Genomic DNA, 24,869 nt, shown 5'->3' on the forward strand with positions numbered 1-24,869 from the left:
TTTAAGATACACATTCAAACACTTTACTTCCAGGTACAAAATTTTTAGGGAATAGAAATCACTTACAAGGAGCAGATATAGAAAAAAAAATAATAATAATTTTAGACTTCAGGGTCTGACTTCTGCAGAGAATTGAGCGGCTGCTTTCAGGCCAGGGGCTTTGCTGATCTACCCAAAGCATCACATCCCGCCCCAGAAACCATGGGCAGGATTCTACCATGAATTACCTGAAATGGCCAAAATTCAAACCTCCACCCCCGTGCTTTTATGTGGAGTCGGCTCCAAAAATCCACCCATCTGAAAGCAAATATTTGGCTTTGTCCGGCTGGATTTCAGGGCCGGGGAGGGAGAGCAATTTCTTAATTTCCCTCATCCTCGCCTCAAAAAGTCCTTTCTCCTGTTTCAACAGGTTCAAATGGCTGAAACAGGATATGCTGGGAAAGTTTAGGCCTCGAGAAGTGTCCTTTTCCGAAATTATTTTGATTGAACATATTCGGCTGCCAAAAAAAAAGACGATTCAGGCAACCTGGCTGTCACTGACCAGCAGCGGATCCTCAATGCTACATAAAAACCTGCTCCGGTAAACAACTCATCTTACACGCCACGATTAAAAATGTACAAAAAAAAAACCCCAAAAAGCTTCATTCCTTAGTAAAATAGTCACTAAGCCTTGCCTCTAATGCTACGGTTAAGAGCTACGCTTGCCTTGGCAGTTGGAGGTGGACATGGGATGTGTGTTATAAAGAGAGGAGAAACTTTGGAGGTACAAAACCTCCTTCCAAAGCCATGTTTTGCTGAAAATTGAGGGGATTGTGTCTTTTCTCCTGACTTGCATCTGCCAGGAGCAGGGACCCAAGCTCCGCATCCACAGTCAGTGGTGCCGGTGGTTGGGAAGAGGAGACGTGGGGACAACCGCAGTGTCCGTCCTTGGTGGGAGCACTAAGGACATTGCGGCATTTGCACAAATGAAACAACAAAGCAGCCCCAAAAAGGGGTTGCACAGGATGAGCCTGCCAAAGCCCAGCAATAACCTTGTGGTCACCAGGATAAAGTCCATGGAGCTACCGTGCCAAGCTGATAAAGCACCCAAAGTGATGGTCACCCCCCCCCGGCCATGATCACCCCTAGGGCTCAGCCACAAAGGCCACTCAGAGTTGCATGGGGATTGCAGCTCCATCCATCCCTATGCCTGCTTTCCTTACAAAAAAAAAAAAAGAAAAAAAAAGAAGAAATTGGCTTTCTTTTGGTTCATTCCTTGTCAGTGGAGCCTCTCCACAGTGTCAGCTCCGTGGCCGCCACTGTTACGCAGAGGATATTGGAGGAATATTTGAGGAGCACTTGTTGATCACATCATTGTCCCCAATGATGAGCTGAGATTTTTAAACAAAAACACCCCAAAAAGCTGCCCAAGCACTGATTTTCAAGGCAAAAAGGCAGCAGGAGGGGGCAGCCTCACTCACCTTGCCAAAGCGTCTGGGGCTTTCAAAGTCATCCTGGCTTTCTGCTTCCAACTGCATAAAGAGAGGCAAACACTGCTGGCAGGAAAATTACTGAAGCTAAAAAAACGAAGGTAACTCCCAATCAAAGCTGTGTTGGGCACAGATACACGCAAAAGCCAGGTACTGGACTGCAGTGAAGGATGGGGGGATGGTGAGGGGCTCAGCTGGACCTGTCTCCCTCTGCGTCCAGAGGATCTGAGGGTTACAAAGCTCCTCGACTGCCAGTGTGGCCAAACTGGCAGCCCCAAACCACCACAAGGGTGGGAGGCAGAGCCAAAACATCTTGAAACTGGGGGGGTCTTCAAATCCTGTGGTACCACAGCAGCCCAGAAGCCCTCAAAGCTTTGATGGCAATGAGGATGTGGCCTTCCCACAGCTCCCACAGCGGTGAAATGTTAGGAAACCTCAACCCCAGCCAATGAGTGGCCAGACTTTGTTAAGTTTAAGTTAGAAATGTGCATTTCCCTGGCTGCAGGAGCTCAGGACAGTGCACACTGCGATGAAGCGACTCCCGCAGATGGTTCCAGCTTTGTTTCACAACCCAAAAAAGCTTGAAGCTGTGAATCACGGTGGCCCTGAAAGCCTGAAAACACAACCACCCCCTACAGCCTTCCTGCTCCAACTCTCAGCCAGAGCGAGAGGAGTTAAACCCCACACCCCACTCTGCAATTAAAAAAAAAGCAAGAAGTAAAGGAGCAAAGACAACAACTTGTTTTTTGAACACCCTCAAGCTAAAGATTTGGGAAGGCGGCCCCAGCCAAGCCCCGAGCAGGACGCTGCTGGGACACGTCCTGCGCTTGCCAAGCACTTACATAAAGCTCTGCCCCTCCTGGAGCAAGGGAACAGGGCAGGAATCACAGCCCGGCACTCACAGGGGAGGGAGAAATTAGGAGGTTTTTAATCGGAAAATTAAGTAAAAAGTAGTTTTCTCTGTGAACGCTAGCCTTGAGGAGGACATGGATGTGCTGGACCAGGATGTGTTTTAGGATGAAGCTTTTTGCAACAGGTAGGGACCTATTTGGCCTCACAGCACCAGACTACAAGAAGCTAAAAGGATGTTTCAGAGACCTAAGTAATTTTTCCCTGGTTATAGCCGCTCAGATTGCTACAATCCCACCTCTCACATGCCATGAACCTGGAAAAATTCTTGGAAGCTGCCCAAAGCTCAAGGGACAAATTAGACACACAGCAGGAGCACGTTTAGCTAACAAACCCAAAAATACTCCCCTTCATGTTGACAGACTCCTCCAACCTTTGCCCTTCCTGTTCCCAGGTCTGTTTGCAGATGAGGCAAACCTTTCATTGCCACTGCTCAAAACACGCCGAATTTACCCTTGTCTTAACCCAGGGCAGGATCTTGATCAAAGATGCTGAGAGTGGGTTTGGGAGGTCAGTACCAGACATCAGTCTGGGACAGGATCACAGAATCATTAAGGTTGGAAGAGATGTCCAAGATCATCAAGTCCAATCATCAACCTAACACCACCATGTCCAATCAACCATGTTCTGAAGTGCCACATCCAGTACCAGGAGGAGGGGTGGATTCCTTCAGCCAAACTCGGACGACCCATGAACACACCTTGCCACTCAAAAATCTCCTAAGGGGTTGACAATAAGAGATCAGAATTTAGGGGAGATGAACATTGGTACCACCGCCCCTCCTGGGAAGACAGAGAGCTGGTTTGATGCCTTAGGCACCCACTGCACTGAATGCAGGCTCCTCCTCCCAATTGCAGGCAGGTGGAGTGTTTAAGGCAAGTGGAAAGCTGTACAAATTTGGGATTTGAGCCATAAATTGCCTTACAAGCCAGAGAGGTTTCACCGCAAAGTCTCATGCAGTCATCAGTGGGCTCGGCTGGGCAGCCACTTGCTCGGGCCACGCGTGAGTTTGAGGCAGCTCTGCTCGTCTTCTTCCTGGTCTGAAGCAGCTACTTCTTGAATTTAAATCCCTCATAAGCTCTCCTTCAAAGGACATTAAGGTCAAAAAAAAATAGAATTTAAAGAACTTCATTGAACTCCAATGTGAATAAAAGCTCCAAAACTCAGAGGAGTTATAATGCAACACATTTCTTTCCTTGCTCTGCCAGACAGCTCTGAAGATGCCCCACTGCCAATGCTCCTGCATGAAAACCATCATGTTAATGCTCTGCCCTAGGCTAGGCCTAGCAGATCCCACTGGTGCCAGAGCAAGGGCACCATATTTTGGCTCCCCACAATGCCACAATGGTGTAGAATCATTAGATTGTTAAGGTTGGAAAAGCCCTCTAAGATCATCAAGTCCAACCATCAACTCAACCCCACCATGCCCACTAAACCATATACCAGAGTGCCACATTTACACAGTTTTTGAACATCTCCAGAGATGGTGACTCCACCACTGCCCTGGGCAGCCCATTCCAACACTTGATCACTCTTTCAGTAAAGAAATTTTTCCCAGTATCCAATCTAACCCTCCCCGGCCACAACTTGAGGCCATTTCCTCTCCTATCACTTGTTACTTGGGAGAAGACAGCAACACCCACCTTGCTACCCCCTCCTTTCATGTAGCTGTAGAGAGTGATCCTCATCTCCAGATTGAACACCCCCAGGTCCCTCAATGCTCCTTGTAACACTTGCACTCTAGGCCTCTCCCCAGCTCCATTGCCCTTCTCTGGCCACACTCCAGCCCCTCAGTGTCCTTCTGGGAGCGAGGGGCCCAAAACTGAACACAGGATTCAAGGCATGACTCCTGCAGCCTCCTACAGCTTCCTAAACCAAGGACTGGGTCAGCAGAGCCATAGCAGACGATGCAATACAGGCAAGGAAAGGTAAGAAGGGTCACAGAAAAACATACTAAAGAGACAAATGGACATCTCGTTTTATAGTCATAAATGGACACATCACAACACACCAGTTAATTTTCCAGCTCATACAGGGACAGAAGGGCCACAGGACCACAAGACCTTACAATGCAGTTAGCCAACACGGATTAAAAACGGGGCCAGAGGGACATGCAGGACCCTGAGCCTATGTACAAAGGTCTCGCCACTGCCCACAAGAGGGGGAAACTCCACTGAAACCAAGTTTCCATGGCAAAGATGTGTCTTGGTGTTACTGCACTCGCCTGGGGACCAGGAGGTGATTCCCACAGCACGTGTTTCCTCTATAGGCTTCTCATTTCTTAATGCCAGGTGAATATAAATTAAAAACTCAATGAATGATGTTTTTGCAGCCAGGATAAATGTGAACTTTATTTCTTGCTCTCTCTCCTGGGTTGTTACTCCCAGGAAAAGGTACCCCGGTCCCAGCCAGCACCTCCTTTGCACGGGGACCCACCTGAGCAGGAAGATTTCCCTTGCTCCATGCCATGATCATTAGTGATGCCTGGAAATGACAGAAGGCTGAGCTTTGTGTGGTAGGTACCCACGGGTCGTGGGATTTTCTTGAGCTCCTTCTCCTCCCAGCTCTACACAGTAACATGGGCTACGAGTTAAACACTGCCAGGGCTTTTAAACCCTTCAGAAACACCAGGCATCCCTTGCCAATACTGACTTGAGGTTATTGCTGTGTAATACACAACTGGCCCCCAAAAAAAGAGCGGTGGAACCCTGTGCCCTGAGCCAGCTGCATCCCTGCATCCCTGGGAGCAGGGAAGACGCTTCCCAACGCAGAGCAGACCCACAGCACATGGGGCTCCACTGTGGATGCCTCCGAAGCGCCCATCTTGGCAGCTTGCCCACAGTTTGCCCCTTTCTCGTGCACCTCAAAAGCCCCATCACTACTTGCTGGGTGAGAAAACAGAGGTGAAAAGCGGCTGATGGACCTTCTGGTCTCATCCCTGCATTTTTAAGGCATATTTTGCAGGAATGGGGTGCTCCCACGTGGCTCCATGTAGTGATTGCAGCAGGAGCGGAGCTGGCTGAGCTCCCCATCGTCCCAGCTGCAGCTCCCTGGGTGGGTGGGAGAGCAGCAGAAAAGGAGAAGATTAAAGTGGGACTCGCCAACCATTTATTTGCTTTGTGCGTCGGACTAAAGCGGCGTTTCCTCCTTTGGGTCTGCTGGCTGGCTCCAAAACAGCCTCTGGTGCTGGACGGGGCAGGGGCCGCCTCGCTCAGATGGGACACCCGGGTGACACTGGAGGAGAAGGACAGGCAGCTGCAAGGTTCAACAAGCTCCATCCATGGCCTGCTTTGGAAAGGCATTTATTAGCTGTAAACCTCTGTCATGACATATAGAAAAGTATGGAGAGAGATCAATCAAGTTTGAATCCTGGTGAGAGTTCTCCTTAGAAAAATGGTTAGAGAAAAACAACAACAACAAAAAAAGGGTGGCTTTGAAATCAAAACTGTCCCGAAAATGAGCATTTCTGCTAGTTAAACGCCTTTAACTAGAAGAACTTTTTGTGTTGGGTTTTGTTTTTCCTTTACAAATGTAGTGCATCTGCGATCATTGAGAATTACGGTCCGTCTAGAAAAGGGCCTGTGCTTGGGCTACGGAGAGACTGCTGGTGGTGACAGTGAGTGCCGGCGAGCAGAGGGCTACATGTGTGCTTCAGAGGCAGGGCAGCCCGGCAGCAGCTCCCCGTTCACCACCGCCTCTGACACCAGCATCTTGTCTTTGCCCGAATCCAGGCGCTGCTTCTTCAGCATCTTCTGATGGACCAGTGGGACAACGGAGAGCACCAAGCCGCCGATGATGGGGGGGACGCCAGCAAAATAAAAGGCCACGTCGTAATTCCCAAAATAATCGTTGAGGTATCCTGAAAGAGAAGCACAACGGCCACGTCAAAGTAACGACCGACTTGTCTCCTCTCTCCAGTGAGAGCTGCAGCCTGCTTCAACCACCAGATTTGGGGTTTTTAAACCAATTCTATTTTTTTCATTGCATTCCTTGGAGTTTTTATGCCCTGGATTAAAGGATGTGCACAGCCAGCGTTGTGCAGCAAGGAAGCCAAGGAAAGCCTCAGCCATTCTTCCCTGTTTCACCAGAAGAGAACACAATCAAACACATCCTAAACAACCACAAGTGCAAGCTGTTATTTTGGCAAGTCCTGACACAGCCAGGCATCCTTGGAGAATAATCCATTGCCATTTATCGGCACTGGAAAATCCCTCCGAGTTTCCTCCTGCGTAGGCACTTGCCGGGGGATTAAGGCCATGAAATGAGCCCCTTCACCAGGCCCTGTGCCTAGCGAGCCCGACGCAACCCCACGTTCCATCACGAGGGCGTTAGACTGAATTTTGCTGCCAAAAGCAAAGAGATCAGAGGTGCTTATGCAGCTTTAGCTTAGCGATTGCTGATGCAGACGTTCTGCTGTTTGAGGGCCAGCTTTGGCAAAGCGCTCGCTGTTAAGGACATTGTGGTTATTACTGTGCTGAAACACAAACCCAAGTCTTGGTATGAGGCTCGAGTGTCTCCATCTCTAACTTTGATTCAACAATCCAGGCTGAACTCATTGGTTAGCCATCAGTCCCCAGACATCTACAAGGACTTCTAGAAAACTAATATCTGCCAATTTTTAGCTCAGCTTCAAACAGAAGCCTATGATCTTGGTTCGCTCTCGCTGTTCCCCCACTGGTCACCTTTCATCAGCCCAGAGAAAGGCCCTGAGATGCTCCAGAACACAGCATGGAGTGATGCTACACTCATACCTCAACTCCCATGTGACATGACAAGCCACAAAATGCAAAACCGTACATCTTCTCTCACCACGGGTGAAAGCTACCTCAAACATCTGCTCCCCCACAAAAGCTGGGTCCAGGTCCGTCACTGCCGTGCTACCAACCTGCTATCGGCGTACCCGCGGTCATGGGCACAGCCATCAGCCCCATGAGGTACCCTATGGCCTGGGATGCCTGCATGGGCCCCACCAGCTCAAAGGCGATGGGGGCCATGATGGTGGTGAAGAAGCCATCGCAAAGGCCAAGGAAGAGGCAGATGACAATGACGCCTTCAAACCCTCGGCACTGGGGGATCATCATGCACAGGATGCCCAACAGCACGAAGGACGCAACCTAAGAAGACAAAAGTGGGTATGTTACTGGGGTGCAGGATGAGTGGGGATGGGCAGCAGGAGTTGTCATGAAGATGACACTGAATAGGTCAATGACATCGCCCCCTCCTCTGGACCCAGCAATGCCATCCATCTCACAGAGGCCCTTGAGAATAACCTTTTAAGAAGCTTTAGGAAGGATTATATCTCCTGGATTAGCTGCTAGATTTCAGCAGTCTGTTTTTCAAAAACCACAAGATGGTGAGAGGGCATCCAGCAGTTTGGGAAGACCTGGGGCCACAGGGTTGGATTGCTGAACGGACACTGAGACCTCAGGCCACTTCTCTGTACAACTTTCTACAATAAATTTTCTTCCCTAACAGCAGACAAGTGTTGGATAATGGTAGGAAAAGAAGTTGTGATCTGTGGTTGACAGTTATTGGTGTCACTACTGATGCAGAGACACCATCCCCTAACCTGCAGGGGTGACCCAGCAGCTACGTAGAGGGTCAGACACAACGTACCTGCAGGTAAATCTTCTTCAGCCCGGGGATACAGTCGCCAATGCGGCCTGCAACCAAGCGCCCCAGCCCTGACATGGCTCCGAGGCAAACCAGAAGGATCCAGTCCTTTTTGGTTTCTTGAAATCGCTTCTCCACATATTTTACCTGGGATGAAGGGAAAGATGCAAAGACATGAATCCTCAGTAAGTTAATCCCTCTCATATCCCAAAACAGGACTATACTTTCTGCAGAGGGCTTGTGGCTTTCGGGGTGGTTGCGTGACCCTTGTGTCCACACCACACTGACCTGCACACACCACCTCTACCCACCCCAAACCCAACAGCCCCCTCCTCTCCTGCTACTGATGCTTGGGAGCTGCAGGAAGCGACCATTCTGCCCACCCTGGCACAGAGGAGACAGCAGAATTTAGAAAAAAACATGTGTCTTCTCCCATCATTACTCTTATTTACAGTCTCTGAGCTTTGGGGCTTTTGGTGGCTCTGGCCCTACTGCCCATCTCCCCCTTGCCATCGCCTCCTCACTTGCACTCTGGGCAAAGGGACCTCCCTCCCTTTCCAGTCCCAGCCAAGGCTCTCACCAGGTTCATGTAAGGTACGAGATATCCCAGGACAGCTGTAGCGATCCCAAAGGCCCAAATCCGATAGGTCTTTCTGCGGAAAACCCTCAAGCTGAAATACTTGCGTGTCTGGGACCAACACTGCTGCCGCGTGGTCCGGCTGCCCAGCTTGTCCTGCCCATCGTGCTGAGAGTCACAAGAAGGCAGCAAGATGGGCCGATAGGTCAGGGCCAAGAATATCTGGATGAGCATTAAGGCACTGAGTACTTGGAAAGTATGTGCCAGCCCAATGGCCTTCCCAACCATCTTCAGGAAGAAGGGGAGCGGCACCGAGATAAGGCAGCTGCCGCCAGCCACGATGCCATTGGCCAAGCCAAGGCGGCGCTTGAAGTAGTGACCAAGGATGACCAACGAGGGCTGGAAGGCGAAGGAGCTGCCGCAGCCAAAGAGGATCCCATATGTGAAATAACGAACTTCCAGAGATCTAGCAGGAAAAAAAATACAGTGAGGTGGTTATGTTATGCAGAGGGAAGGAAGCCTTCACTTCTGCAGCCCTGCAAAACCTGGAGTCAAGACCCAGTCCCCCACATCACAGGTGCTAAACAGATGGGCTGACCTCAAGGAGCTTATTCTGTAGCCCAAGCAAGGATTATCCTCATTTCACAGCTGCCACGTTAAAGCTTCAGGAAAACAAAGTCTAGTCAGGGAGTGCTTTCTGCAAAGAGGAGAAGGGAGCAGCCAACCTGCCCTCCTTGGGAAGCTGACCTAACTTGAATGGTTTTTGAATTACTGCAAGCAAGATTTTTCTAAGACAGGTAGGGTGGGTTATTTTTAGCTAGAAATTCTTTTTTTCCCCACTGAAAGGGCTAATTGAAAACATTCTGCACTCCATGTTTGAAAGCAGAAGGCACCAACCCCGCTAGTTATCAGGCACTTAGGAAGGGAACATTGCGTTTCTACCCAGGCTCCAGGCTGGTTAATTAAGTTCTTCTTTAAGCTCCTCCAGGAGCTTCAATTAGATGGTTAAGACATCTCATTTGTACCTTTCATTGGTGACTGCACTCAAGGAGGAGTGAAGTGGCTGCTCTGCAGAACAGGTGGAAAGTCCTGGGAGCCCTTCAAGGAGCTGTTTCCCAATTGCCAGCCTAATTTTCCCAACAGAAGCAGCTGAGAAAGGGGCCTAGTTAGGCCATGCAAATAACACCTTGTGTTTCTCTCCAGATGAAGGATTTTTTTTCCTTCATCCCCATGCACTACATTTGGCTGAAAGTCTGCCCCAAAATACCGCATGGGAGGAGAGCATGATGGAAACGTTTGGGGATCTCACCAGGCAAGTGATGCTGCACAAACAGGATCTTCACTCCAACACTCAGAACAACTCATGTGAAATAGCAAGTGCTGCTCATGAAGCAAGTGAGAAGACAGCAGCCCAGATCTAATAGAGCCATCTGAAGCTGAGAGAATGTTTACAAGTACTTTATTTCTTCCATTACATGCTAGTCTCTTTAGCTGGCCAAGCAGCAACCAGAACATGCTTGCTGTACCCAACAGCTCAAAGTCAAATGACTGTCATGAAAGGCGATTCCCAGCGACTCCAGAACAAAGCCACATCAGAAACCCCCTCAGCAGGAGCCAGGCCAGCAGCTGGGCTGTCTCCGACCTCCCACGCACCAGCCCTGGCCATCTCGGCTGGGTCACGCCAGCTTTGGTGCTGCTGACACATTGGATCAGTGGAGACGAATGCCCTGGTTCCCATCTGCTCCCTGTTGATGCTGACAACCCTGCATGAGTGTAGCAAAGCAGGGGCTCCTTTCAGTCTTGCTTCTTAGCCAGTATTTCCCACCCTGCTTTCTGGGAACCAGCCAGCTGGCTCTCTAGCTGGACGGGCAGCATCATCTCCCCAGGATAATGAGATCTCCCATGGATAATGACATCTCCTGGGACAAGGTCTCCCTCCAACAGCTGCCCCTCACAATGGGAACAGCCCTGATTCATATCCCCACTGGCAGAGGTTTGGGGATTTCTCTCCACAGCAGAAATTGCAGAGGGGAAGGAGGTGCAGATGAAAAGGGGACTCAAACGTCACCACAAGATGCTTAATGGTGCAAAAGAGGAGGGCTGGGAGGGCACTGAGGGGGACATGAAGACAGCTCCGCTGAACTGGCCCCCATCTCCCATTCCTCACACTAAAAAAATCCCCCTTACACAGGAGGGAAAGTGAATTCTTAACACAACTGGGACTTCTCTCTTCTTGAGGGCACTTAAGATCTGTGGTAGCTTGAGCTGATTACGAGCACAGGAGCCACAGCAGTGCAAGGTGGCAAAGGGATGAAAACCCTTGCCTCCACTTCCTTCAGAAAACTTCAGCCTTTCCCAGAGCTCTGCTTTTCAGCATTATTTAGGGGTTTTCATACAAGATTCCCAATATTTTGAGAGCAGAAGGCACTGAGCTGGGGTCCTCCCGTGCAGACTGAGTGGGTTTTTGGATCATCTCGGTCCAGTGCTGAGACCCACTGCTCCTCTGTCTAAACCCATTTTAGAGAAACCAGGGAATAAAGGGTTGATTAGCCTTGATCCTGAGCCCACCAAACCCAGTCTGCATCTCCCTTTCCAGCAGCAGCTCCCTTCGGATCAGTGCACATGGTGCTGGGTCATCTCCAGCTGTGGCTGGGGGTGCTGGCAACAAAAATTAAAACCCAATCCCTTCTCCATTGTTCTGGGTGAGCAGGAGCTGCCAGCTCTGTGTTTTGGGACCGGCCTTTGCCGTCCAGCTGGGACGCAGCCAAATCCTGCAGTCCTGCTGCTTTTCCTCCCGCTCCGGCTCAGCTGCACCTGAGGCAGCTTCCCTCACCACGGTCCAGCTGTAAAGGGGCTCCTTTCTCCCTTAAAAGGCAGCCAAAGGAATGCAAACTGAGAGCAGAGAAGGCAGGAAACAGGGATTTCAGCTCTGGAGCTCTCCTGGAAATAATATATTTCTCTGCCTGCACCGTTTCATTTTTTGTTTTTTTAAGCCCAAAACAACATGCTGCTGGCAGTGACACGGTCCCAAGAGCACTTTTTTCTTTGTACGAACATTTCACAATGTCCAAGCTTGGTTGATTAGAAGGAAAGTGCAATTACACAGCAAGATCCCATGAGCCCAGCCACACCTTCCCTCAGGGCCGACTGCATTTCTCTGGTTATTCTGGAAATACAAAGGGGTGGCACCTGTGGAGGAAGCCTGAGCGGGCGGTTTCTTCCACACCACTGCCCAAGATGGTTTTGGCACCCCCAGTCCCACGGCTGCAATTGGCCCCAGTCCCTAGGGCTTTGCAAGGAGGCTCAGGAGCTGCCTCCCAAGGGTAATGGGGGGGTCCCACAGTTGGGGACTGGGGTCCCATCACACAGCACATATTCATGGGGGACTGGGATTGGGAGCTGCCATCCCACTGCCTGGTGCAGACAGGGTGGGCAGGGAGGAGCACAGCACCAGCCCTCTGGGAAGCTAATGTATATTATTTGTTTTTAAAAAACCCCTCCTCTTCTTGAAGCATTTTAATTGAAAAAATACTGATTTTAACCAACAGCCCACCCAAAGCCATGTTTGATTCACACAAGCTGGGACAAGCAATTCTTTAGAGGGCATCTTCTTTGAGACTGCAGAAAGGACCCCAGAGGTGACCTCTTTTTGCTCCCACAAAGATGCAAATGCCCTGGATCAGAAAGACACTCACATTGAATCAGGTACACCTGGTTTATGAGCCCTGGCCAGCAGAAACTCATGGCATGGGATCAGCCATGGAAAATGAAGAGCAGTGCGGGAACAGCAGAAACTGCTCCAAACCCTGGCTGCCCTGCATGGAAACTCCCTCTTGCCAGGTGTAAGCCATCAAATATTATTTTAAGCATTAATTTACTTTCAGTACTCCGTGTAAAATTGGTGGCAAGGAGAATACACGAGCATCTCTTTGGAGCTGCCTGCAAGAGGCATGCCAACTTCTTGCCGTCTGTTTTAAAGATCAAATGAAGGGCTGAAATCTCATAAAATCATGTCCCTCACTCAGGCAAAATTAACTCCTTATTATGTAAAGGCGAAAGAGCAACTTGGTTCAATTTGGAGAGAAACAGGCTGAGTGCACATGGGCTGTAGGGATGCCGGGAGACCTCTCATCAGATTGGAAACCACCAAAGCTTTGAGCTTTGCCTCAAAAGGCAGCAATGTGTAGGGAGACAGGAGGGTTGCAAGAATGGCTTCTGCAGCCTTACTTGGTGAAGGAGCTGGAGAGGAGTCCGATGAAGGCTATGGCAGCTCCCGAGGCTGCTGTGGTCCTGCAGCCGATCCGGTCAGTGAAGATGCTGACGATGGGAGAGCAGAAAAAAATCATGCCCATGGCCAAGGAGCCGACCCATGCTGGGGAGAGAGAGAAGAAAGGTGGTGGTCAAGGTAGGACATCAAATGGGTGCCAGAAGGGAAACAACCAGGGACCAACTCCAGCTTTGAAGGTAGCCTCGGCAGAGAGGCAGCCCCACCACACCATTAATTAACGGCACAGCTCATCAGTACTACGGTTACCACCTGTGCTGCCTGCCAGCATCACGGTGGGGACATGATCTGCAGTGTCTTCCTGTTTGCCCATATGAACCTGTTATTCCCCTTGGCTGGGTACAGACATATCCTAGCAAAGGCACTGAGCTTTCAATGCTTTTCTCTAATGGCCCTTGCTGTGGGTGTAATGACACATCTACTGATGCCATGTCCATGGGTGATGCCCAAGTGGGACCCTAATCTCACATCTCCTTCCAACCCACCTCTGGAGTAAACCACTGTCTGGCTGTCTCTGTCTTTTCTCAGGAATTTTTATTATTCACAGATTATTTCAGCCTATCGTCTCCTCCCTGCCCTCCATCTTCTCTCTTTAATGGATCCTGTGACAATTTTGGGGAGGCAAGGCAGACTTTCAAGAAAAGCAATGTGGTCAGGGAAAAAACATCAGTCTCCCAGCTCCAAACAGAAGCAAGAGGTCCCCTCAGCAGGATGTGGGGCAGGACAGACAGACAAGGAGCCCCCAGCCCTACCCGACCTCCCAGAGCATCTCCAGACACTGACTCTGAGCTGCCGAGTGTGACCGGCCCCACACCGACCCCAGGACATGTGCTCCTGGCTTTTTTTATTCCTTTGTTTGGGTCATTTGGGGTTTTTTTGTACCCAAAGCAGAAGCCCTGTAAACCCTTTTAGCACAGCCTCACACAATAACAACCTGTCCTTCAAGAGCTGTGAGATCTTCAGAAAATAGTCAGGTCCCTATTAAAAGCAAATCCCAACTACATAACAGCCTCTCCAACCTCTGCTTTTCAAAAAGGACCACACAAAGAAGACCACACTTGGCCTGGGAAGAACTGACCCTTCCAAATTAATTACAAGTTCGCAAGGACCCAATTTACACCGAAGTCTTCTTTAATAAATGCCGAGTGAAGCAATCCAAAGGAAAGTGGAGGCCATGCGGGAGCCTCATGGGATTTGCCGGGCTCTCGTCTCACCACCCGGCAAAACACAAAAAGGGCAAGGACCCCACTTCTGGCTGATTTTTCCTGGTTATAAACACAAGGCGCAGTGTAATGCAAGTCCTGCTAATAGGATTAGGTGGCATGGCTCCAAAAAGCCGTCCAAAACAACTCCAAGAGGGGGTGAGGGGTGGGAGTGAAGCCAAGATGGGAAAGGCTTGTTAAATTGGATAATATACTTCCAGAAATGTTCCTTCTACTCCAGCCAAGGCAGTAAAAAACGTTAGATGGCCCCGTCATGTTTGAAGTTTGTTATTTTTGGAAATTACTTTAAGAAATGCGGAAATAAAAGCATAAAGCAAAGTATTAAATTTAAAGGGCCAGATTCGGATCTTAATAACCCAGAGATTTACATGCAAATAAGCAGTATCAATCCCTGGCCCCAAAAACGTGAACTCACCTGCAGAGATCAAAGCAAACCCAGTGTGAGAGGCTCAGCAACTGGTGCTTAAAAGCTCCTCCAGCTTTGGGTTTGTGAAACAAAAAAAAAAAAAAGGAGATATTGCTCAATTAAAATCGGTAAACACACACACACACAAAAAAAAAGAGTCCCATGGCAAATTGCTCTACCTTAGAGAAAGGCCTTACCACAAGCAATGAATAAAAATAGGCTTGGGGAAGAACATCAAGTTAAAATTAGTACTAACAATTGCTTCACTTCCAGAGCCGGGTTTTGTCTTCTCAGCGAAGCCCCAGGAAGCTGGGAGAGCTGGGCAAGCTCCAGCGCTGGAAGGAAACCTCGGCAAAATCTGGGGGCAGGAGAAAGCTGCCTCAGCCCCGGCTCTGCTCCCAGCGTGATTCCCATGAAAACAACCCCAAGAGAGCGGGCTGCACCATTTCCCCGTTGTTTTCCCTGGTGTGATGGCCATGATCTCTTTTCACCTGGGTCAGGGCAAGGCTGGAGGAAAGCACCATGGGTTGGGATCAAAAATGGGGTTCATGTGAAGAGCAGCCCCAAATCTGCCCCTCTGGACACAGAACCAGAGTCCCTAGATCTGCTCTAGGGGATGAAGGGTTGATTTTTAGCAATCTGTGTAATGTGAGGTTGAAGTTGAATTGAAGTGTCTCCTTGCCATGAAGGGCAGGGGCAGCTGTTCCTCCGGTGGAAACCAGATGGGGTTTAACCAGCCTGAATCAGGGCTTCCCTCCGTCAGCTCCTCCAATGCTAGAGAAGTTACGACTTGATTTAAAGCCCACAGGAAAAAGGGAATCTTTACTTCTGATTTCCACATGGTTTGGATGAGATGGTTAATTCCTCACCTGGCCACACCTTGCAACCCTCTGTGTCTGATAACCTGGGCGAGGTATTGAAACACACAAAGACAAGCCCCCACAAGAGGCACAAAGCCTTATCAAGCAGTGCGGTGTGATCAAGCAAGTCCTAAAAGAAAGGATGGAGCGAATCCAGCAGAGGATAGGGCTGGAAGGTGCTCAAGAGCAGTGCAGGACTTGGATGGGAGTCAGGTTAAAGACTTGATTGAGAGTCAAGGAGCCGTGAGTCCAATCATCTCCTGGGAGCATCAGTTGAAGGGGCTGGTTTTGGAGCTGCCAGGGGGTAATGGGGCTGGCAATGGCCAAGAAACAGAGCTGGGGAGCTGTGTCCCCCCCAGGTGGATGCACTCCATCCCTCGCTATGTGCTCTGTCAGGGATGGCAGTGGGTTGGGAGGACAGCAGCAGCCCAAGCTGCCACCTAAGCCCAGGCCACCTCCTTGAGAGCTGATGGCACCTTCCTGGTGGTCCTGGGGATGCTCTGAGGCATAGTAAGAGCCCAGCATGGGGTTGGTGCCCCTTTGCTGGAGAAGAAAGATTGACCAAGGAGAACATTCCACCAGCAGCCCTCCCACAGGATAACACTCCAGCTAAAGCTCTGCAAATTGCTCCTTCTCACCTTGACTTAAAGATGGCCAAACTGTTGGCCCATGGCAGGTCCAAAGCAATGTGGCCTTCAGCATGGGCAGGGGTCAAAGATCTGTGAGGAGCACAGTGATGCAGTGGTGCAGGAGATGTGGGTAACATGGCCAAGCTGAGTCATCCTCCTCGGCACCACTCAAGACAGAGTTAAAACTGGGGAGGGGACCCATTTGCCCACCAGCCCAACACCATCAAGCTGTGCCCATGATGGGACCAGGCTTGCCTTGGTGACTAGGTCTTCCTCCTGTCAGCAGGTGATAATGCTGCTTGGACCCTGTGGCAGAGGACGATGGGGGTCAGGACTCGCAGTGGGGCTGGCAATGCTGAGGTGGCCAGAGAGGGCTGTGAGAACCATGTCCACGTGTCCATGGCAGCAAGAGGTGGGCAGGGCCCCTGGGGATGGTCTAGGTGAGAACCACATGTCAGACACCAGATCAGCTTTGTTTTCAGCAAGGGCACCCCAAAAGGATCAAGAGCTCCTTCATTAGAGGTATTTTCCTGAGCAGGAAAAGGTTTCTGGACACAGCAGAGCAGAGCAAGGTGGGCATAGGAAGGTGAGGAACAGGGGAAAATGTCACCACTCTGAGATGCAAATCCAACTCCCATTCCTTCCCCCTGGTATTTATCTCATTGTTTCCAAAAACATTAAAAAAATCCTACTGCGTCACACTTGCAGCTGAGCCTATTTGTTCCTTTAAAAATGAATCTCCAGGGAGAGAGAAGGAAGGGACGTTGTTCCCAGTCGTGCTCCTCCACTGACCCAAATACCCCAGGCTGGAGGGATCAAGGGCCAGGAGGTGACCTCAGATCCGCCACCACAGGAAGTGTCTTCCCTTGCTTCCCGCGGCTTCTCCCACTCACAGCGCGCGGCCAGGACAGAGCAGCTGCTGGAGGGGACGGGGATGTGGATGCACTGCTGAGGGCCATCTTCCCCTGATGTTCCTCAGAGGAGAGATGGGGCAGCCAAAGGTAATTGGCCTCCATCTCATTTGCACCACTCCTCCAAGGAATAAGTAATTTCTTGACTTGTGTCATCTTCAAAGCCTTTCCCAGCCCCACACGGCTCCCTTTTTCGGTGGCTTGGGAGCCCAAGGAACCTGGCGGCCCTGCCCATGCAGACACTGTGGGAAAGCAGACGGGGGTAACCCTCCCTCTGTGGAGCTAATGCATGCCCCCCGCAGCACATCTGTGCTGAAAATGTAGCAGCTGTTTCATTTTGTGCCCTTAAAAAGCAATTTGCATCATCCCCTTGCTCACTCAAAGCCCGACATGCTCCCAATGGCTTAGCCCCATGTACTCAGCACCCCCTGTGGACTGAGCCCATCCCAGGGAGGGTTGGTCAAGACTTAAATAAAGGCAGATGCAAAGTCATGTCTGAAAAGGCTGCCGTGATGCATGGGAAATTAAGCTAAAGAGCAGCAAACCCAAGCTGAGAAGCAGCAAACCCAAAGCTGAGGAGCACCCAGGCTCCTCTGAACAGGAGGTGGTGGTGGGGTGCTGCAGTGGCAGCTACCCCACATCACGTGCAGCTAAAAGCCAGATAAACTCATTAAATTGTATAGCCAGCTCTGCTTGGTACCATATCCTAAAGCTTCAGAACAAAGTCCTCCTTTATCAGGTTTAGGCTGACTTCTTCCCCCTCCCTTCATTTGAAAACGCTTCCATAGCGGCCTGAAAATTGGAATAAATTGAATTATTCAGAGGAATTATTCAAGGGCAGGTCTGACTAAAAAGCCTTTCAGTATTCCATTTGTGGTGGTATTAGGACAGGCTAAGGAAAAATGTCAATGTCAAAGGAGAAGTGGCAGCTATCGTCATTGTGGCATGGTCCCATGACCGTGGATAATGCAACAGCTTCTCAGAGACCAGACTCAGTAAAAGTCTGTCCAGCTTTTGCCATGAAAGACTTCTAAAAAAAATCAATTTTTAACTGGTTCAGGAGCACAGGGCAGTGGAGCAGAGCAGCCTGGGAATGTACTTTGCTTCAAAAAACCCACCACATCTCTCCTGATGGGGTCTCTCTGCCCTCCCTCACTCTCAAGGGCAGAGGAGACTTTAAAAAGGCGATGCCCAGGCCACCTCCTGTAACCACTAAGTGACAGACAGCAGCTTATGTGAGAAAAAGGCCCCAATATTGGCTGCCCTGCGGCCATGGTAAGTAGAGATGGAGACAAATCTGTGGTTTCGCTTGGCAAGCAGCAGGCACAGAGTGTTTGCCTGAGGTTTGTGCGCTGAACATCTTGGAGGAGCTCAGCCCCAGCCACATTTTGCATAGTTTCATTCCAAAACCCATAAAATTCGACCCAGGTTTGAGCAAAATGGCGTTCGAGCTCGTGTTTGAGCCACATCATGTCCTCCCTGTCCACAACTCTGCTCCTGCTCAGCCTCAGGGGCTCCAGAGCCAGCCCAGAAACACAAAATTCTTGTGAAATATATCCAAAAGCAACAAGGCAGCATGTGCTCTGCAGCTGAAACCCACCACGTGCCCAGGCTGGATTTTTCTCCCCAATACTCCCCTCGGCGGGCCAGGAAAGGTTTTTCTTCTCTGTGTTGCCTTCTGGCTGACAATTTTTGAGAGATGATTCACCTACCACACACTACAGTTACCCAGCAAAATAGGAGCTATGGTCACAACAACTTCATCTCAACATGGGCTTCCATCCACCACCTCCCATCCAAGTGCCTTCCCATGACCTACAACCTCAAGGAGGCTGGAGATCTTCTTACTTCAACCTCTCCTGATGTTGGGTGACTCCAAGCGATGTTGGGTTGGGCCAAGTTTGCCCATGTCCCATCTTCCCAGGTGAGAGCCCAGGGCTCCATGCCTGGAGTGTAGCTCCTGGGGTTCAACTGCTGTTGAGCAAAATCAGTGCCCTCATGCAGCTCCTGCCCAAATGAACTTGGAGAGCAGCAGCATTAGGGGAAAAAAACCCCCACATCCTATTAGGGTGAGCATCCACTCCTTCAGCTGTGCTGTCAAACACCTCACCAGCTCCTGGCTGCGTCTTAATCCAGCAATTTTATGAAAAACAGACAAGTTCCATTTTAATTGGTGAAAACTCCGTCCTCCCACCCGCGAAGCACCAATCTGTAATTAGCGTTTCATGTAAAACGATGTTTATTCCTGACGGGGTTTATCTTGGCACAAATATGCACTCTGCAATGTGCACACATTTGAAGACTCAAACCCTGCATTTAATTCTCTATCTGCTTGTTAATCCTCATTGTTCCCAAGCCTCTTTTCAAAACACACCCACAGGGAGAAGAAAGTATTTTATATATACATACACACACACACACACACATATATATGTATATATGGCTGTGCGCGCATATACATATATAAAAATATAAATATATATATATAAAACCCCTCCAGTGTCAGGAAAGCCAGCAGCGAGTGCAGCACCACAGGCACTAGCCCAGGGTCCAGTTGCACCCACAGCTCCCAGTGCCCACCCAAACACACAATGCCAAACCCAGGATGCCTTCCTCCTAATTTTTTCCATTTTCCTTTTTTTAAATAAATTTCTCCCCAGCTGTGATGCCCCTTGGATGTCCCCCCTCCAATGCAGTGCACTCTGAAGGACAGGAGCCTCCATGTTTATTTGGCAGCTCTGCAGAAGGAAGATGGGGAAAACATGGTGGGGAAACCACCAGCAGCCCCCAGCCCCATTTTGGAGAACCCACCCTTAGCCAGGCCAGCAGGTAGGGGTCAGACCAAGTTTCACAATTCCGAGGGTTCATCTGGAGTGATTTGGGCTTTATATGCTCCCGGCATGCAGTGGTCATATCTCCTAGCGTAGCAGCTCAGGGCTGGACCAGCAGCCCCCAGGGACCTTCCAGCTGGGACTGGGTGACCAAAGTGGACTAGGTCCTTACCCGGTCCAGCCTCAAGCTCATGGGGCTCATTGGGGCAAGCAGTGAGAGTGGGGGCTCCTGAGTGGCTGCTTCAGGTTGCCCCACTCTGGGTGACCACATTGCTTCCAACAGGGCAATAAACACAATATTGACCTTATAAAATGGAGAGCAAAGAGTCAGGGTTTGAGTCATGGTCAAGGTTAGGGTCAAGGTTAAGGGTGTCCAGTTCTCCCCAGCCCAAAGCACCCTGTCAGGCTGGGGTTTTCTCCAGGTTTCAAGTGCTAACTCCTCACCCTGTGTTTTTGGGGAAATGGTTCCCATTGCTGAAGCCAGGCAGGTCCCAGACCCCATGGCAATGATTAACTCCGTCAGTATGGTGTGGGCCAGCCATGGCCTCAGACGCTGGCTGCTGCACATCTGAGATTTTAAGCCTTTGGAAAAGCCATAACCTGACCAAACTTCACTGGGCTTTGACTATGATTAACCTCCTCCAGCCACTCGTACAAGCGTGCAAAGCGCTCGCTTGGGAACAGCTCAGCGCTCTCATCCTGCCATGGTCATCCTCCTGTCCCTCTTCCTGCAGCCTAAAAACATGTCATCTCCTCCAAATCCCCATCACAGCCACTTCTTGTAAGTGTACTGGTAACCAGTTCCTGTGACACACAGACAAATGGGAGGACAGCATTGCCTGGGGACAGGGGTGGCGGAGCTTCAGGAAATTGCCCCATCACTTCATCTCCTTTTGGAGACCACCAGCACCAAAAGATGTCTCCGCAAGATGTCTTCGTCCACCCAAGGCAAAAAACATCGCATTTGCAAACAGGGCAGGGGGACACAGAAGAGAAGACAGGATGGGTCCCAGGCCCCCAGCAGGAGGCAGGTTGGGTACCCTCCCCCCCACCCAAAACACGGTTGGTGGCCCAGGACTGCTCCATCCCTTGCGAAATCACCAGGCGCTTTCTGTTTCCTCTCCCTGGCTGCCAGCAAACTTAGCCTGGGCTGCATTTGGGAACCCTCTTCCTTCTGCAGGGATGAGAAAGGATGCTTTTTTTTTGCGAGCTGGAAAAGACAAAAAAGTTCCCCTCTTTGCCAGATTTCTTCTGAGCCATCTTCTGTTTCCCATTAACGACGAGAAGAAACCCTTCAGGCTTGGGTCCGTGCTCCACCCACTACAACTCCCACTGGCGCTTGTCAACATCCCAGTCAAAAAGGAGAATTAAACCCACCCATCCTGGCTGGCCATGACGCAGGGACCCCCAGAGCGAGGGGAAAACAGCCCCTCCTGCTCAGCTCTTACATCTCCCCCATGGAAACTTTTCAACTCTAGTTGCTGGCAGGAGCCAGGCTGATCCCAGCTGAATTCCTTCCACTTACCAGCAAATAAATAGAAGTTAAATGGAGGGAAAGAGAAAAACACCCTTTTTTTTCAAAGGGAAAACAAAGAAGCCGGGGAGAACAAATGGAAGCAAAATGTTGGGCTGGTCACAGGCTCATGAAGGTCTTTTTTGCCTCTCAGTTGGGTACTTGATAGCCTTCCCTTTCAATTAAGGCATACTCAGAAAGAAAATTATGTCTAGCCCTGACCATTAAGAGGAGTCACAGACCAAGCCCAGATGGTCTGGCCAAAGCTTCTCCACCCGGCCCTGGGCAGACACAGGAGGCCCATGCCCTTAAATAACCATTTTTCAGACAGTTAGGTGCTGTTGCAAGACATCTATGGTCTCCTCCCAGCCCTGGCCTTTCCTCCAAACCCTCTGGCGATAGCCATCTCCAACCTTCTCCTAGACAAGGGCTGCTCTTCTTGCACTCCCAAGTATTTCTCCCAACCAACTGCAAAATTTCAAAGCATGGCTTTGCAACCTGTCCCTCACCAGCCAGAGAAAACAACTTATTACCTTTTCAGCAACTTTTTAGGGAGCTGAAGGCAGTGGTACACCTTCCCTCCTCTCTAGCAGGAACCTCAGCCCGGGCTTCAGCCCTGCACATCATTCCCCTTCTTCTCCTCCACATCTCCCAGTTGACCCAACCCTTTCCCAGTGGGGACACCTTTCCACCTCCTTCCTGAGGACTGATTAATAATTAATAGTCCCTTGCACCTTCCCCTCCCCCAGTCTGTAACCACCCCATGGACCCTCCCAAGCTCTAAGGGTAAAAAAATGCTGTGGCAACCCCATCCTGAGCCCCCCTGGGGTGAGCACCCCAAAATGGAGAGCACTAAGGTGGCAGCGATGCCTCCCCCACGGCACCCAAGCAGAGCCGCCTGCCTGAATATTACCAAAATATTTCAGTTATGTTACTTATTTGCTTACACCCAACAAGGCCTCAATTTCCCCTGAAGACAGAGTCCGCCCAATACCAGACTATACACGAGGCTGGAAATATGAATGGGAAAATGTGAGGTCTCCAGCACGGAGACACTAAAGCCTTTGGATAGTGCTCCTGAAGCCTACTAATGGGGAAAAAAAAAAATCCCAGAATGACACAAGACTTGCATATCAGCATTAAACCAAACACCCAGGGGCCAAAAGAAGGGCAAAATATCCATGGGATTTTGATCTCTTGGAGTTTCCTGACATTAAAGCACGCATTTGAGAACACCTGGATATCTCACAAAAATAGACCATGCTGTAATTAAACAAATCCGATAGCTAAAGGAAGCTGAAGAGCAGCAATATCTTACTGTAATTTATTTGCCCCCTCTTCCCTAACAAGAAACAGGTTATACCCCTCTGCCAACGCACTGTTCCTTTTGGCTGACCTGCTCTCATTTGAAAGTTTTTCAGACGCAGGGTGGCTTCGGCAGCTGGCCCACGGTGCGGGGAAGGGCAAACCCTGCCCTTTGATGCTCCAGGCGGTTGGCACAAAGCCACGGCTGAGGCATCCAATTCTCCTATACGGTATAGTACCCAGCCCCATGCTTCCCATTTAGCATCTCAGGAACCCAGCCCCAAGCCCTCCAGCACTGTGAATGGGGATCCAAAACTCATACACACACATATACGTGTATATATATGCCTGTGTGCCTCTATGCATTCACACATATATACATATATATTAAAAAAGCAACCCCTCGAGGGCTTTAGCCCACATGAGGGCTGCAGGCAGAGTTGTGCCATGGCATCCCAGGGGCCATGCAATGTTTAATGAGGGTGAGGGGAATTGGGGACAGCCCGTACCATGCAAAGTGCCTCGGCAGCAAAGTGCTTCGAAGGCCAGTGAAACATTAATGCGCTTCCCTGGGACAAATACCTTGGCTTTTTGCTGCATCAAGGGCTTTGAAATTGGAATAAATAACAGGGCAGGTTAATGAAGGTTTCTATCAGTTACTGGGTAAGTCTTCAACACTGTATGTCCTGTCTCTGTGGCTCAGGAGCCTCTTCTTCCTCCCCACTGAAATACTCCATTTCAGGGCCGTGTAACCTTTTCTGGGTCAGGATGGGCTCTCAAATACCAACGGCTACAGCCAAAGTCATGGCAAAACGTCAAACCCTTTCTGTTGGCCAAGGAGCAACTCAGAACTGGGGTCACCTCAGGACGGAAGCAACAAGCACAGCTGAGCGGTGACCACAGGCAACCTGAAGCTGAAATTTTTTCCCCAAAAAAATCTGTGCTGAGGCACTGAGCAAGGAGAGATGCACTAGGACGGCACGGGATGCAGATCCTTGGTTTGATCTGGCCACGAAGCTTCAGTGTGTCAAGGCATGGAGGTGTAAGGGATGGGGTGATGGAGATGCTGATGGGACCAATACTAGCTGCTTGTCGCTTACCCAGTCTGACCATTGGGCTAAGCCAAATCCAATTCATCCATCAGAAAATGGGAGAGGAGATGGACTCGTCACCAGCCCTGACTCATGGGGAAACCAGCCAACAACCTGCCACCTGCACATCAGCGCCCTGCTTTATCGGCTCTTCATAATTTTTCCCCAATTCAAATGCTCGAAGCCTGAGCTTTGCCCCAACATAGTTGGGTGATAAAAAGAAAGGGCCAACATCACCCAGCAATGCCTGACATTTTGCAAGCGCTAAATCCTGCTTTGGAAGCAGAGGAAACATTAAAACCCCAAAGATGTCACTTTCTGTGGCATCATCTTTCCAACAGATGTTTGTTTGTTTTTCACTCCTTCCTGCTTCATCCCACAATAAAATTCTCAGCAATCGACTCCACTGAGCAGAAAAACTCCCCACCACCCTGCTGTAAAAACCACTTTTTGCCTTTTTTAATGTGGTGTTTTGTTCTACGAAGCCAGTGGGGCACAAACCACGGCAGGGGAGACTGCAGACAGGGTGGCTGGGAAACCTGGGGTGGGGGGATGTTGTTGTAATGGAGGAAAACAAGCTCTGCAATTCAGATTGGGGCTAATCTTAACTCTGCGTGTAATTTAGGATGGGCCAAGGAGGGTTAACAGCCAGCCACAGGGGTCACATCAGGACCCGAAGTACCTCCACTCCCAGGCTGCTTGGATCAGGCATTGGTTGATGAACTGAAGCAAGGCAGAGTTTAACAGCTTCAAAGAAAACAAAAATTTAAAAAATCCAGCAGGTTTTGTTAGCTGTTGGCAACACATTTGATTTTGTAAGACTTTCCCTTAATGAAGTCCCTCTGTCAAAATGCAGATCCCAAGGGCCAGGCTCTCCCAGCTGTAAAAGCCTTGTCCTCAGTTTTTATGGCCCTTCCCTGCAGACACCAGGACAAACACAGCAAAACTTCAGCTCTTTGTGAGAAACCCACCCTGCACCAATATGGGTCTCAAAAATCCCCACTTTCAATGCAGAAAATCCCCAGCCAGGCCAGGCTGCACACACGGCCCCCCAGCATTAGCCCAATGCCCACATGCACCCCACAACTGGTCAAACTGGGCAGGAAAAGCCTGTAAGGAATGGAAACCATGTTCAAGGTGCAAGGGAAAAGCCATACAGAAAGTGGTCAACAACATTCCTGTCAGTCCTCACCAAAAAACCAACACCATCAATATTCACCCCCCCCCCCCCACCCCCAACCACACCC

General features: G+C 50.0%; 1 protein-coding gene across 1 annotated transcript; it reads right to left on the reverse strand.

The window, feature by feature from the left end:
* Positions 1 to 6,016: 6,016 nt before the first annotated feature.
* On the reverse strand, positions 6,017 to 12,940 carry SLC16A2 (solute carrier family 16, member 2 (thyroid hormone transporter); the record flags this gene model as incomplete). The annotated part of the gene is made up of 5 exons (XM_010185728.1): positions 6,017 to 6,237; positions 7,264 to 7,492; positions 7,995 to 8,138; positions 8,572 to 9,034; positions 12,796 to 12,940. Coding segments are annotated over 5 exons (1,202 nt in total), but the record flags the coding sequence as incomplete, so codon positions are not given.
* Positions 12,941 to 24,869: the final 11,929 nt, after the last annotated feature.

Source organism: Mesitornis unicolor, unplaced genomic scaffold (assembly GCF_000695765.1).
Source record: "Mesitornis unicolor isolate BGI_N332 unplaced genomic scaffold, ASM69576v1 scaffold44635, whole genome shotgun sequence".
NCBI classification, from domain to species: domain Eukaryota; kingdom Metazoa; phylum Chordata; class Aves; order Mesitornithiformes; family Mesitornithidae; genus Mesitornis; species Mesitornis unicolor.